Source organism: Nomascus leucogenys, chromosome 3, assembly GCF_006542625.1.
Source record: "Nomascus leucogenys isolate Asia chromosome 3, Asia_NLE_v1, whole genome shotgun sequence".
Classification (NCBI taxonomy): Eukaryota; Metazoa; Chordata; class Mammalia; order Primates; family Hylobatidae; genus Nomascus; species Nomascus leucogenys.
In genome coordinates, this window is record NC_044383.1 from 75,689,872 (window position 1) to 75,705,886 (window position 16,015).

General features: G+C 46.0%; 1 protein-coding gene and 1 pseudogene across 1 annotated transcript in view; one reads left to right on the top strand and one right to left on the bottom strand.

Annotated features, from left to right (window-relative positions):
* Positions 1–16,015, bottom strand: part of LOC100591160 (gamma-aminobutyric acid receptor subunit rho-2) — a 60,351-nt gene that overhangs the window by 39,357 nt on the left and 4,979 nt on the right. The window contains exon 2 of the mRNA XM_003258330.4: positions 5,424–5,530. Within this exon, the coding sequence (XP_003258378.2) occupies positions 5,424–5,530 (107 nt within the window). The remainder of the gene's footprint in view (positions 1–5,423; positions 5,531–16,015) is intronic.
* LOC100591488 lies at positions 7,467–8,794 on the top strand (annotated as a pseudogene).

Below are 16,015 nucleotides of genomic sequence, written 5' to 3' on the forward strand. Positions count from 1 at the left end.
AACTCCTAGCTTCAAGTGATCCACCCACCTCCCAAAGAGCTGGGATTACAGGCATGAGCCACCACACCCAGCCTCTATCAACTACTTTTAAACACCATTCCACAGGAAGTCCCTCTTAGAGAAATAAGATGGGAATGAGGACATAGTCCACAGCAATACTGAGGGTATTGAGGGACATCTTTGCTCAAATGACCTGCTTAGTGTGGTGGGCGCTACTGGAAGGGGGTGTTAGTCTGAGCCTGCACTTTGGGTGGGTTGGGCCCAGGCTCTACTTTTTTTTTTTTTTAATGTACTTTAAGTTCTAGGGTACATGTGTACAACGTGCAGGTTTGTTACATATGTATCCATGTGTAACCATGTATACCATGGCACCAACATGTGCCATGTTGGTGTGCTGCACCCATTAGCTCGTCATTTACATTAGGTATGTCTCCTAATGCTATCCCTCCCCCCTCCCCCCACCCCACGACAGGCCCTGGTGTGTGATGTTCCCCTTCCTGTGTCCATGTGTTCTCATTGTTCAATTCCCACCTATGAGTGAGAACATGCGGTGTTTGGTTTTTTGTCCTTGCGATAGTTTACTAAGAATGATGGTTTCCAGCTTCATCCATGTCCCTACAAAGGACATGAACTCATCATTTTTTGTGGATGCATAGTATTCCATGGTGTATATGTGCCACATTTTCTTAATCCAGTCTATCATTGATGGACATTTGGGTTGGTTCCAAGTCTTTGCTATTGTGAATAGTGCCACAGTAAACATATGTGTGCATGTGTCTTTATAGCAGCATGATTTATAATCCTTTGGGTATATACTCAGTAATGGGATGGCTGGGTCAAATGGTATTTCTAGTTCTAGATCCTTGAGGAATTGCCACACTGACTTCCACAATGGTTGAACTAGTTTACAGTCCCACCAACAGTGTAAAAGTGTTCCTATTTCTCCACATCCTCTCCAGCACCTGTTGTTTCCTGACTTTTTAATGACGGCCATTCTAACTGGTGTGAGATGGTATCTCATTGTGGTTTTGATTTGCATTTCTCTGATGGCCAGTGATGATGAGCATTTTTTCATGTGTCTGTTGGCTGCATAAATGTCTTTTGAGAAGTGTCTGTTCATATCCTTTGCCCGCTTTTTGATGGGATTTTTTTTTTCTTGTAAATTTGTTTGAGTTCATTGTAGATTCTGGATATTAGCCCTTTGTCAGATGAGTAGATTGCAAAACTTTTCTTCCATTCTGTAGGTTGCCTGTTCACTCTGATGGTAGTTTCTTTTGCTGTGCAGAAGCTCTTTAGTTTAATTAGATCCCATTTGTCAAGTTTGGCTTTTGTTGCCATTGCTTTTGGTGTTTTAGTCATGAAGTCCTTGCCCATGCCTATGTCCTGAATGGTATTGCCTAGGTTTTCTTCTAGGGTTTTTATGGTTTTAGGTCTAACATTTAAGTCTTTAATCCATCTTGAATTAATTTTTGTATGAGGTGTAAGGAAGGGATCCAGTTTCAGTTTTCTACATATGGCTAGCCAGTAGGGAATCCTTTCCTCATTTCTTGTTTTTGTCAGATTTGTCAAAGATCAGATGGTTGTAGATGTGTGGTGTTCTTTCTGTGGGCTGTGTTCTGTTCCATTGGTCTGTATCTCTGTTTTGGTAACAGTACCATGCTGTTTTGGTTACTGTAGGGGCCCAGGCTCTACTTCTAACTAGAAGCCTGTCAGGGGCTGCTTCCAGGGAATGAGACACCTTCTGTCACCTGCACAGAGTCACCTTTGTGCTGTCTGTGCAGCCTCCTTTCTCACAGAGACCTGCCCATGAGGCGCTGAGTGAAATGGGGACACCCAGGAGCATCTGAAGGGAAGGCTTCTTGGCTCTAAGCCATCTTCAAATGCTCCCATAGGGTACAGGTTATAAAGATCATTGAAACCACAAGCAGTGGGAATCCCCGTCCTGGGATCATCCCATCTTGCCTGGCTGGCCAGAACTCTGGGTGTCTTATTTATGGACTCATGGAGGCAGGGAGCCCTGGTACCTCACTATGTGCTCTCCTCCCCCCGTTTCATCCAAGTGACATCTGGGCATCCAGGAAAGCCCTGCAGGAGATCACAGGTGCCCAGAGGACCAACTGCCATGGGAAGGAGGCTGGAAGAAAGGAGGAGTGGCCCCCATCTGTGCTGTGGTGGCTGAGATCTTGACTTCTATGGAAGGTGATGCCTCTTTCCTTAGCAGCTTCCCCAAAGTCAGAGCCCTCCCCAGGGTCAGAAGCTTACCCAGGCAGGGGCAGGGAGCAGTCCTGACTCTCCACGCTCTGGAGGGCCCCACAGAAGGGCCCAGCAGATGCAGTGGTCACACCACAAGAAGTCCACTTTGCTCCTGGAACTGGCTTGAGGAAGGAGCAGCCTGATGGAGACTGTGGCGTGTTGCAGCATTCTGCTCAGAGTCAGGGTTTCTGGGAACATGGCAGGATTTCATCTGCCATTCCGAGAGCTAGCTCCTGGTGGGAGCATTTTCATAAGGCTTTTGGTTTTGCAACTGATGTCACAAAAGAAACCTAAGTTCTGCCTCTGGCTATTCTGTGGCCATCACCTAACTCCTGGGACCCCAGGCTCTTCTTCTACATACTGAAGGTACTGACCAGGTGATGGCCCAGGCTCCTGATAGCATCACTAGCCTTGGGTAAAAAGGTACAACGCGTTGTTCGGAATAGCACCCACACCCAGTGCACACCCACAAAAGACCACACTGAGGCATGGCCACATTAAGACTTTTGAGGACCCTGGGCACTTTTGCTTCATGGGCCTCTTCCCCTATAAAAAAAAATATCAAAAAGCATATTTTATGACTGTGTTGGTTTAATGATGAACATATTAATAGTATATATTAAAACAACTTCTGCTTAAAAGTTTGTTTTTCTTATTTTAAGATAAAGCAAAAACATTCTGTTGTGGGTCCCAGGCAGCGTGCCTGTGCTGCCTAATGGATATGTCAGCTCTGCGCCAAGACATGCAAGTCAGAGATGAGAAAAGGGACCCAGCTAGGAGGGGGTCCAACCTCAGCTGACCTGAGACATTTACTTCACCTCTCTGTGCCTCAGTTTCCTCATCTGGGGACAATAATAGTATCTACTTCATAGAACTGATGAGAGGATTAAAATAAGATTATATATATATATGTACCTTGATTAGAATGGTGCCTGGCACAAAAAAAAATCACTATGAAAGTGGTAGTTGTGGCTGGGCACAGTGGCACACGCCTGTAATCCCAGCACTTTGGGAGGCTGAGGTGGGTGGATCACTTGAGGTCAGGAGTTCAAAACCAGCCTGGCCAACATGGTGAAACCCTGTCTCTACTAAAAATACAAAAAAATTAGCCAGGCATGGTGGTGCACGCCTGCAATCCCAGCTATTCAGGAGGCTGAGGGAGGAGGATCGCTTGAACCTGAGAGGCAGAGGTTGCAGTGAGCTGAGATTGCGCCACAGCACTCCAGCCTAAGTGACAAAGTGAAACTCCGTCTCAAAAAAAAAAAAAAAAAAAAAGTGGTAGTTGTCATGCATGTTATTGTTGGTTATTGCGATTCCTAGCCACTGTACCCCTCTGTACTCTTAACTGTTGCTGCACAAGAAAAGTGGCGCTTCCTGCTTTTGGGGACGCCTTGCTTAGACTTCCTGGAGCAGATGCAGCTATTTTAAAGCTGCTTATTAGTATAACTTTATTTTCGTAAAATTCCTTGGCAGGTTTGCCCATGACGAATCCCCGAGGAAACCCAAGAGCTACCAGAAATATGGTGGCCTCTTCTTGACCTTCCGTGGGCGTCAATCAGGTTGCGTTTGGGAGGGAGATGAGTCACAGGCCTGTAATCTGCCACCTGCTTTTCTCCTTCTGCTTAGCAGGTGTCAGAGCTCAGTGTATTTAGTGGGAGGCTTTGAGGCCTTTTAAAATGCATAGGCCTCTGGGATAAATTAATTTCTTAATCCCTTAACAGTCACACAAGAGGAAGGTCTGACAGCTGGGTTTTTCAGAGGGGACAGGAACAAATGTCTGTCAGGGGTTTTACATACATTATCTTGTTTAATCTGGACAACAACCCCATATGTGGGGATTACTCTCCCTATTTTATAAACAAACAAATGGAGGCTCAAAGGATTGGTGACCTGCCTGGAGGTCACAGCTACTCCTTTTTACGGCCCCAGAACGATGGGACCTACTAGAGGATCAAGGGCAGAGAAAAAGGAGAAAGGGAAGCCAGCCCGCCCGGGTCTGTCTTGCCAAGGTTCATCGACTGAAATTCTTGGGGCCTCAGTTTCCCCAAGAGGAGAGGAAAGTTGGCCCAGGGATCTCATACATTCTGCTATTCTTATCCTACTCTCTGCCTAGTCAGAGCAGATGAGTGACTCTTTCCCAGCTGCTATGGCCTGAATGTTTATGTCCCTGCCAAACGCATATGTTGCGATCCTAACCCGCAATGGGATGGTACTAGGAAGTGGGCCCTTAGGAAGGTGATGAGATCCTGAGGGTGGAGCCCTAACCAGTGGGATTAGTGCTCTTATAAAAGAGGCCCCAGAGAGCTGCCTTGCCCCACCCACTATGTGAGGTTACAGTGAGAAGGCACTGTCTATGAACAGAAAGTGGGCCCTCACCACACATGGAACCTGTCAGCACCTTGATCTTACTTCTGGCCTCTGGAACCATGAGAAATACATTTCCATTGTCTATAAGCCGCCCAGCCTATGGTGTTTTGTGTGAAAGCCAGAACTGACTAAGATACTGTCCCCCTTCTCCATAGCATTTCTCTAGTTCCTGGGAAGGACAGCCACTGGCCATGCCTCCCCTCCCTGACCCCAAGAGTAACAGAGCACCTTTGGGGGCAGGTGTGCAAGGAATCTTTGTAATGAGTTAAGCTGTTGTTGCTGCACTAGAAAACAGGTGACTCCATCAAAACAGCAAACTCCCAGCTAGTCGTGGCAACAAAGTTACAATGCCTTGTTCAGAATTCCACCCACACCCAGACACACACACGTGCCAAAATAGTGCAGAGGCAGGGCCACACTAGGACTTTTGAGGATCCTGGGCACCTCTGCCTTCATGGGCCTCTTCCTCTATAAAAATGACAGAGGAGCTATTTTGTGTCCTGATTCTCCCTGCCTGCTCTTATTTTTGTAGGACAAAAAAGTTGGCAGCCGCAAGGCCCGTCTCCTTTGTGAATGTAAATGGCTTAGTCACTGGCGGGCCCTCTTTAGTCAACGGCCCTCTCTACTACTTCCTGCTCTTTTCTCCTTGGGAAAATTAGGGACTCAGGAAGTGGAGTCGGGTTTATCTGAGTGGGAAAATTGCACCATCTGAGGAAGGGCTGTGCCTGAGGGAACCAGAGAGGGCAGCACCTCACATCCCTGGGGCCAACCTCCCACCTAGAACCAAGGAAGAACAGTCCTACCTCCAAAGGCAGGCCTCATGCTGAAGTCATGCTCATCCACTCTGAGAAGCTGCTGAGGCTTTCCCTTCCGGAGCTTGGTCACATCAAGGTTCTTCTTATATAAGTGACTGTGAAGACAAGCAAGAAACTATTTTCCATCGGCTCATCAATGCACTGAGTGAGATGATTTGGGCGATTACTCCCTGCAAGATCTACCTGTTAGGTACCTTTTCTCCATTCTCCTTCTTGGCCCAGGGGAGGAGGAGGGCTGAAGGACCCTCCACACACACCCCAGATCCTCACAGGTAGACTGACCTGAGGACTAGTTTCTTCCGGAACCTTCCGAAAGTGGATGCCCTCCTGGGCAGGACAGCATTCTACCTTGGTAAAGGATATAATTGATGAAAATGGTTGGACTGGCTGCTAGCTAGATTAATAAAGGAGAAAAGAGAGAAGATCAAAATAAACACAATTAGAAATGGGGTTTTTCTAAGGGGGCTGGGTGCAGTGGCTCACACCTGTAATCCCAGCACTTTGGGAAGCTGAGGTGGGTGGATTGCTTGAGGTCAGGAGTTTGAGACCAGCCTAGCCAACGTGGTAAAACCCCATCTCTACTAAAAATACAAAAATTAGCTGGGCATGGTGGCATGCACCTGTAGTCCCAGCTTCTCAGGAGGCTAGGGCACAAGAATCGCTTGAACCAAGGAGGAGGAGGTTGCAGTGAGTGGAGATTACACCACCTGGGCGACAGAGTAAGACTCTGTTGCAAACAAACAAACAAACAAAAAAAGAAATGACAAAGGGGATGTTACCACTGACCCCACAGAAATACAAATAACCATCAGAGACTACCATGAACAACTCTATGTACACAAACTAGAAAACCTAGAAGAGATGGATAAATTCCTGGACACACACACACCCCACACGAAATAGTGAACCAGGAAGAAATTGATTCCCTGAAAAGACCAATAATGAGCTCCGAAGTTGAATCAATAATAAATAGCCTACCAACCAAAAAAAAAAAAAAAAAAAAAGCCCAGGACCTGATGTATTCACAGCCAAATTCTACCAGATGTACAAAGAAGAGCTGGTACCATTCCTACTAAAACTATTCCAAAAAATTGAGGAGGCGGGACTCCTCCCCAGTTCATTCTATGAGGCCAGCATCATCCCAATACCAAAACCTGGCAGAAACATAACAAAAAAAAGAAAGCTTTAGGCCAATATCCTTGATGAACATTGAGGCAAACAATCCTCAACAAAATATTTGCAAACCAAATCCAGCAGCCCATCAAAAAGTGAATCCACCGCAATCAAGTAGGCTTCAACCCCAGGATGCAAGGTTGGTTTAACATACGCAAATCAACAAATGTGATTCATCACATAAAACTAAAGACAAAAGCCATATTATTATCTCAATGGATGCACAAAAGGCTTTCGATAAAATTCAACACTCCTTCATATTAAAAACTCTTAATGAACTAGGTATTAAAGAAACATACTTCAAAATAGTTAAGAGACATCTATGACAAACCCATAGCCAACATCATACTAAATGGGCAAATGCTGGAAACATTCCCCTTGAAAACCAGCACAAGACAAGGGTGCCCTCTCTCACCACTCCTATTCAACGTAGTATTGTAAGTCCTGGCCAGGGCAATCAAGAAAGAGAACAAAACGAAGGGCATCCAAATAGGAAGAGAGGAAGTCAAACTATTCTTGTTTGCAGATGATGTGATTCTATATCTAGAAAACCCCATAGTTTTGGCCCAAAAGCTCCTTCAGCTGATAAACAACTTCAGCAAAGTTTTGGGAAAGAAAATCACTAGCATTCCTATACACCAACAAGCATTCCTATACACCAAGCCTAGAGCCAAATCAGGAATGAAATCCCATTCATGATTGCCACAAAAAGAATAAAATGCCTAGGAATACAGCTAACCAGGGAGGTGAAAGATCTCTACAATGAGAATTGCAAAACACCACTCAAAGAAATCAGAAATGTCAGCAGCCAGCCCAGCCCACCTGCCCGTCTGCAGCCGCCTGCCAGACGAGCTCAGCATGAAGGAGATCGTGCACATTCAGGCCGGCCAGTGCGGCAACTAGATCGGGGCCAAGTTCTGGGAAGTCATCAGTGATGAGCATGGCATAGACCCCAGCGGCAACTACGTGGGGGACTCGGACTTGCAGCTGGAGCAGATCAGCATCTACTACAACGAGGCCTCTTCTCACATTCTCCATTCGTCGACCTGGAGCCCGGGACCATGGACAGTGTCCGCTCTGGGCCTTTTGGACATTTTTTCAGGCCTGACAATTTCATCTTTTGTCAGAGTGGGGCCGGCAACAACTGGGCCAGGGGTCACTACACGGATGGTGCGGAGCAGGTGGATTCTGTCCTGGATGTGCGGAAGGAGTGTGAGAACTGCGACGGTCTGTAGGGTTTCCAGCTGACCCGCTCGCTGGGCGGGGGCACAGGCTCAGGCATGGGCACGCTGCTCATCAGCAAGACGCATGAGGAGTATCCCAACTGCATCATGAACACCTTCAGCGTAGTGCCCTCACCCAAGGTGTCAGACACTGTGGTGGAGCCCTACAACCCCACACGGTCCATCCACCGGCTGGTAGAGAATACAGATGAGACCTACTGCATCAACAAGGAGGCGCTCTACGACATCTGCGTCAGCACCCTTAGGCTGGCCACGCCCACCTACGGGGACCTCAGCCACCTGGTGTTGGCCACCATGAGCGGGGGGATCACCACCTCCTTGTGCTTCCCGGGCCAGCTCAACGCAGACCTGCACAAGCTGGTGGTGAACATGGGTACCCTTCCCCCGCCTGCACTTCTTCATGCCCGGCATGAAGCCCGGGCAGCCAACATTACCGGGCCCTGACCGTGCCCGAGCTCAACCCTCAGATGTTTGACACCAAGGACATGATGGCTGCCTGCAACTGCCACCACGGCTGCTACCTGGCAGTGGCCACCGTGTTTCAGGGCTGCGTGTCCATGAAGGAGGTGGACAAACAGATGCTGTCCATCCAGAGCAAGAACAGCAGCTACTTCATGGAGTGGATCCCCAACAACATGAAGGTGGACGTGTGCGACATCCCGCCCCCCAGCCTCAAGATGTCCTCCACCCTCATCGGCAACAGCACGGGCATCCAGGAGCTGTTCCAGCATCTTGGAGCAGTTCACGGCCATGTTCCAGCACAAGGCCTTCCTACACTGGTATGTGGACGAGGGCATGGACGAGATAGAGATCACTGAGGCCGAGAGCAACATGAATGACCTGGTGTCCCAGTACCAGCAGTACCAGGACTCCACGGCCCAGGAGGAGGGTGAGATGTTCACAGATGAGGAGGAGGAGTTGGAGGCCCAGGGCCCCAAGTGAAGCTGCTTGCAGCTGGAGTGAGGGGCAGGTGGCAGCCGGGGCCAAGGCCAGCAGTGTCTGACCTCCAGAGCCATCTTGCTGTCAACACTGTCCCCAGCTTTCCCCCACCAGCTTGCCACTCACCCTAGGGCTCCCTTGGCACCCTCCTGCAGTGTTTACGCCCGTCCTCCCCACTTAGGCCATGTGTGTGCTGCTCCTGTCTCTGTCTTATTGCAGCTCCAGGCCTGACATTTTATGGATTTGTTTTTTACTGGTTTGTGTTTATATTTTCAGGTATATTTAATAATTCTATTGCTGTCAGATAAAAAAAAGAAATCAGAGATGACACAAAGAAATGAAAATACACTTCATGCTCATGGATAGGAAGACTCAATATCATTAAAATGGTCATATTGCCTAAAATAATTTATAGATTCAATGCTATTTCTATCAAACTACCAATGATATTCTTCACAGAACTAGAAAAAACAATTTTAAAATTCATCCAGAATCAAAAAAAGAGCCTGAATAGCCAAAGCAATCTTAAGGGAAAAAAAAAAAAAAAAAAGAAACAAAGCTGGAGACATCACATTACCTGACTTCAAACTATACAACAAGGCTATGGTAACCAAAACAGCATGGTACTGGTACAAAAACAGGCACATAGACCAAAGGAACAGAATAGAGAGCCCAGAAATAAGGCTACACACCCACAGCCATCTGATCTTATGCAAAGCTGACAAAAGCAATAAGGCAAGGACTCTTCATTCAATACATGGTGTTATGAAACTGGCTAGCCATATGCAGAAGATTGAAATTGGACCTGTTTTTTACACCATATACAAAGATCAACTCAAGATGGAGTAAATACTGAAGTATAATACTCAAAACTATAAAAACCCTGGAAGACAACCTAGGCAATACCATTCTGGACACAGGAAATGGGAAAGATTTCATGATGAAGACACCAAAAGCAATTGCAGCAAAAACAAAAATTGACAAATGGGATCTTATTAAACTTAAGAGCTTCTGCACAAAAAAATAAAGTATCAACATAGTAAATAGACACCCTACAGAATGGGAGAAAATATTTGCAAACTATGCATCTGACAAAGATCTAATATCCAGCATCTATAAGGAACTTAAATGTACAAGAAAAAACAAACCCCATTAAAAAGTGGGCAAAAAGTGGGCACAGTGGTTTATGTCTGTAATCCCAGCACTTTGAGAGGCTGAGGCAGGAGGATCACCTTGAGAGGATGAGGCAGGCGGATCACCTGATGTCAGGAGTTCAAGACCAGCCTGGCCAACAAAATGAAACCCTGTCTCTACTAAACAAAAGTTAGCTGGGTGTTGTGGCATGTGCCTGTAATCCCAGCTATTTGGGTCGCTGAGGCACGAGAATCACTTGAACCTGGGAGGCAGAGGTTGCAGTAAGCCGAGATTGTGCCACTACACTCCAGCCTGGGTAAGAAAGTGAGACTCCATCTCAAAAAAAGAAAAAAAAAATTAAAAAGGTGGGCAAAGGACATGAACAGATGCTTTTCAAAAGAAGACATACACTCAGCCAAAAAACTTATGAAAAAATGCTCAATAACGCTGATCATTAGAGAAATGCAAATCAAAATTAATGAGATACCATCTCACACCAGTCAGAATCACTATTATTAAAAAGTCAAAAAATAACAGATTCTGGTGAGGTTGCAGAGAAAAGAGAACATTTATACACTGTTAGTGGGAATATAAATTAGTTCAACCATTGTGGCAAGCAGTGTTGTGATTCCTCAAAAAGCTAAAAACAGAACTACCATTCTACCCAGCAATCTCATTACTGGGTATTTAACTAAAGGAATATAAATTGTTTTCCCATAAAGACACATGCATGTTCACTGCAACACTGTTCACAATAGCAGAGATATGGAATCAACCTAAATGCTCATCAGTGACAGATTGAATAAAGACAATGTGGTATGGCCACCCATGGTGGCTCACACCTGTAATCCCAGAACTTTGGGTGGCCAAGGCAGGTGGATCACAGGCCGGGAATTCAAGACCAGCCTGGCCAACATGGCAAAACCCTGTCTCTAATAAAACTACAGAAATTGGCTGGGCATGGTGGTGTACGTCTGTAATCCCAGCTACACAGGAGGCTGAGGCATGAGAATCGCTTGAACCCAAGAGGTGGAGGTTGCAGTGTGCTGAAATTGTGCCATTGCACTCCAGCCTGGGTGACAGAGTAAGGCTCTGTCTCCAGAAAAAAGAAAAAGAAAATGTAATATACATACACCATGAAATACTCTGCAGCCATAAAAAAGAATTTGATCAGCTGGGGGTGGTGGCTCACACCTGTAATCCCAGCACTTTGGGAGGCCAAGGCAGGCAGATCATTTGAGCCCAGGAGTTCAAGGCCAGCCTGAGCAACATGGTGCCACATCCAGCTACTTGGGAGGCTGAGGTGGGAGAATCACTTGAGCCCAGGAGGGAGGTCAGGGCTGCAGTGAGCCATGATCATGACACTGCTCTCAGCCCAGGTGATAAAGACCCTGTCTCACACACACACACAAAAGCATGAGATTATGTCCTTTAGCCGGAACATGGATAGAACTGGATGGAGGCCATTATTCTAAGCAAACTAACACAGGAACAGAAAATCAAATACCACATGTATTCTTACTTCTGAGTGGGAGCTAAGTGATGAGAACGCATAGACACAAAGAGAGGAACAAAAGACACTGGAGCCTACTTGAGTGTGGAGGGTGGGAGGAGGGAAAGGGTCAGAAAAAATAACTGTTGAGTATGGGGCTTAGTACCTGGGTGTCAAAATCATCTGTACAACAAATCCCTGTGACATGAGTTTATCTCTATACCGAGTCTGCATGTATACCCCTGAAGTCTTAAAAATAAATAAGAATCTCACCCAGGCTAAGTAAAAAAATATAAATAAATAAATTTGTGACGAGAATAAAAGAAAAAATGATTGTGTTGAGTAGTGGAAGATCATGATTTTTTTTTTTAATTTCTTGGCTGAGTGCAGTGGCTCACATCTGTATTCCTACCACTTTGGAAGGCCCAGGCAGGAGAATGGCTTGAGCCCAAGAGTTTGAGACCAGCCTGGGCAACATAGCAAGACCCCGTCTCTTAAAAAAAAAAAAATGTAATAAACCGAGTGTGATGGCATACACCTCTGGTCCCAGCAAATGGAGAGGCTGAGACAGAAGGATCACTTGAGCCTGGGAGGTTGAGGTTGCAGTGAGCATTCCAGCCTGAGTAACAGAGTGAGACCCAGTGTTTAAAAAAAAAAAAATTCTCGTGATGTTATAACAATGGTTTTGTGATAAATATATTTCTAAGATAGATATAGTCAAAACTTTTAAATGCTGGTTTTATCTTGGCCAAATTTGATGCTCCTTCCTTCAGTCCAGGTCTGCAGAACCCACCCTGGGACAAAGCCTCCCTCCTTAGAAAGACAATTCACAGCCAGTGGAGGACAGAGTTGCTCTGACCACCCAGCTAGGTGGTACACCCAGAGCTGGAGCCCAGGACACAGCCCTGGTCAGTCCTTCCTCTAAACCAGGTGACAGCAAAGGAGCGATTCTCTCTTCTTTCTTTCACGCTCACTCTTTCCAGATCATTTTCTTCACCACAACGGCACACTAAAGCAGTCAGATCCAAAATGTTCTAAGGCAATTGTCTGCTGACAGTTATTACTAAACAAAAAAAAAAAAAGAGAGAGAGAGAAAAGGAAAGAAGGAAAGAGAAAAAAAGAAAAAATATGGAAAGAAGGAAAAAGGAGGAAGAGAAGGAACCTTCACACAGACAGGCTAATCCCCAGTACGTTACCCGTTCCTCTTACAGGCTTTTGGTTTGTGCCTGGCACTTAAGTTACTTCGTGTACGTGTCTCACTTAGCCTTCTAAGAGCATTAGGCTAGGGTTTATCTCTGTGTCCATTGCACTTAGCACAATGACTGGCATGTAGCAGGCATTCAATAAAAGGTAGCAACATGACCACACAAACAACTTCTAGGAGAAATTTAAACCAATTCCATTCTAGTACATTTGGTCAACATCATCTGTAACCCAGATGCTTCTCAGCCTTAACCACACTTTGGAATCATCTCGAGGGGCTTTTAAAAACCCTGATGCCCAGGCTGTACCCCAGAACAATCAAATTCACCTCTCTGGGGTGAATTCCCCAGCTATTCCCATGCGATCAAGGCTGAGAATCACAGTCACTCCAAACTTATCATTTTTAGATCTTGTAATACCTTAATGATAATAAACTCTATGTGGCTTTGTGTTTTGTTGGCTAGACCTATGATTCTCAAACTTAGCTACAGATTGTAATCACCTGGGGAGATATTAAAACCAACGATGCCTAAATCCCAACCCTAGAGATTTGAATTTGACTGGTTGGGATGGAGGTCTCAGCACTGGAAATTTGTTAAAGCTCTTGGGTGATTCCAAGGTAGAGCAACATTTGAGAACCACTAGGATAAGCCTTAATCTAATGCCTTTGGCAACGTCCTGAGAGCTGCCCAAGGCACCTGTTGGTGCTGACAACTTAGTAGTAGCAAGTGAGGAACTGCTAATTCACCCGCTGAAGAAACCACAGCCCTCAGGGCCTGTGACTCTGTTGTGTGCAGCACATTGAAGGTTTTTAGAAATCAATTGAGATTTGGCTTTGAGTGTTTGTTTTTTATTTACATATACCTCTATTTTCCTCCCTGTTCTTGTCATACTTCATTCACTTTTCTTTTTTTTTGAGATGGAGTCTTGCTCTGTCGCCAGATTGGAGTTCAATGGTGCGATCTCGGCTCACTACAACCTCCGCTTCCTGGGTTCAAGTGATTCTCCTACCTCAGCCTCCTGGGTAGCTGGAATTATAGGCACCCGCCACCACACCCAGCTAATTTTTGTATTTTCAGTAGAGGCGCGGCTTCACCATGTTGGTCAGGCTGGTCTCGAACTCCTGCCCTCAGGTGATCTACCTGCCTTGGCCTTCCAAAGTGCTGGAATTACGGGCGTGAGCCACCGTGCTCGGCCTTCATTCACTTTTGAGAGCAACTCCTGTTTAAACTCTGCAAGAGGAAAGCGATGGTTTCCTCTCTTGAGGTTCTGATCTTGGAATCATCCTCCTATGAAATCCTTAAGTTTCATTCCTTTCTGGCTCTGCCCAGATGGCATAATTCAATGGGAGGTCTAAAGCTGCACTGATCAATAAAGTGGCCACTAGACACATATGGCTGTTTCATTAATGAAAGCTAAATAAATGACTATTTGGTTTTTCCGTTATACTAGCCACACATATGTGTTCAATAGCCCCATGCAGCTGGTTGCTACTGTACTGAACAGTGCAGCTATATAACCTTTCCATTACCTCAGTGTGGTGTGATAATAAAAAAAATAAATAAATGAATAACATTTCCATAATCACCAAAAGTTTTATTGTTTGGTGCTAGTATAAAAGTTGGCCTGCCCGCCCCAGATTCCCCTATAAGCCGGCGCCCTACTCCTAACACTGTCTGGCCCAGCTGCTCACTGCCCCAGACCTCCCAGTCATTTCCCCACCCCCGTGAGGGTTCAGGAACTACCTGCTTCTCTTTCTCTCCATTTAGTTCCCCCCATCAACCTTGAGGATGTCAACATCCACACAGACAGTTGTCCCACACCCTGGTCACACAGTTCCCCAATTCCTAGACTCAAATTGATTTGTGCAACATATTTTTATAGAGCATCTACTCTGTGCAGACACACGTTTCTATAGAGCCCCTACTCTGCAGACACTGCCCGAGCCATGGGGAGGGCATATATTCACAGTCCTCACAGGGCTTCCAACCGAGTCGGGGAGGTGGACGTTAAACTGGTGGACAGATAAATCACGTGACAAAGTAGGGTAAGGAATAGAGAGCTATGGGTTGGAATGGAGGGCTGTTTAGATGAGGTGACTGGTGATTCTTCTGAGTCCTGGAGGGAGGGTGGGAGTCATGAGAGGACCTGAAGGAAGTAATTCTGAGAAAACAGCAGAGCAAATGTCCTGAGGAGAGCCTGACTTGCATAAGGACAGCCTCCTATTTGGCAGCCATCTCACTCAGCCACTCTCACATCTGCTTTCCAAACTCACCCACCCTCTCGTCCTTCCACCCTGCTGCTGCCTTCCACGTTGTCCTGCCCTATTTGCACATCCTCCAGACGTGTAGGTGGTGAGGTAACTGAGGCTCAGCAGAAGTGCCTAACGCCCCTTCTCACAGAGTCCTTTGAACCCTGCCCTCATGCCCCCTCCCCACAGCTTCCTCAGCTTCTCCCCCTTTCATGGCTCATTCCCATCAGTATTCAAACTGGATTCTAGGCTCTCCTACCTGGAATTACAACTAAGCAGAAAACCCATTTAAACTCCACATCTTCCTCTAGCTCTCAATTCATGCAAAATGCATTGAAAGTGATGGCAATATAGGTGTGTTGGTTATATTATTTAAACATTTCCTTTTTTAAAAAAATGTTTAAGACTTTTTTTTAGAGTAATTTTAGGTTTGTGGCATAATTGAGCAGAAGGTACAGCGTTTCTATATGCCCCCTGCTCCTAAACATGCATGGCCTCCCCACTATCAGCATCCCCCCCAGGGAGGTGCATTTGTTACAACTGATAATCCTGCATTGACACAGCATTAGCATTAGCACCCATGCTTATTATTATTATTATTTTTAGAGACAGGGTCTTACTCTGTTACCCAGGCTGGAGTGCGGTGGTGCAATTGTAGCTCACTGCAGCCTCAAACTCCTGGGCTCAAGTGATCCTCCCACCTCAGCCTCCTGAGCAGCTGGGATTAACAGGCACACGCCACCATGCCTGGCTAATTTTTTTTTGTTTGTTTGTTTGTAGAGACAGGGTCTCACTGTATTGCTCTTGGCCTCAAGAGATCTTCTTGCTGCAGCCTCCCAAACTGCTGGGATTACAGACGTAAGGCACCATCCACAGCCTAGTGTTGATATTCTCTGGGTTTGGACAAATGTATAATGATGTATATCCACCATTATGGTATCATATAGAATAGTTTCATTGCCCTAAAAATCCTCACTGTTCCACCTAAAAAAAAAATTTACTTCCCCCCCTCAGTAAATAATTAACTCTTCCAAATAGCCATCTTCCACAGGCTGCTGGTGCTGCCTCACTCCAAGCCCTTTTGCCTACTTATGCCCAACCCCTGGTTCTACAGGTGCTCTTGCTGAGGTCTGGCTTCTCCACA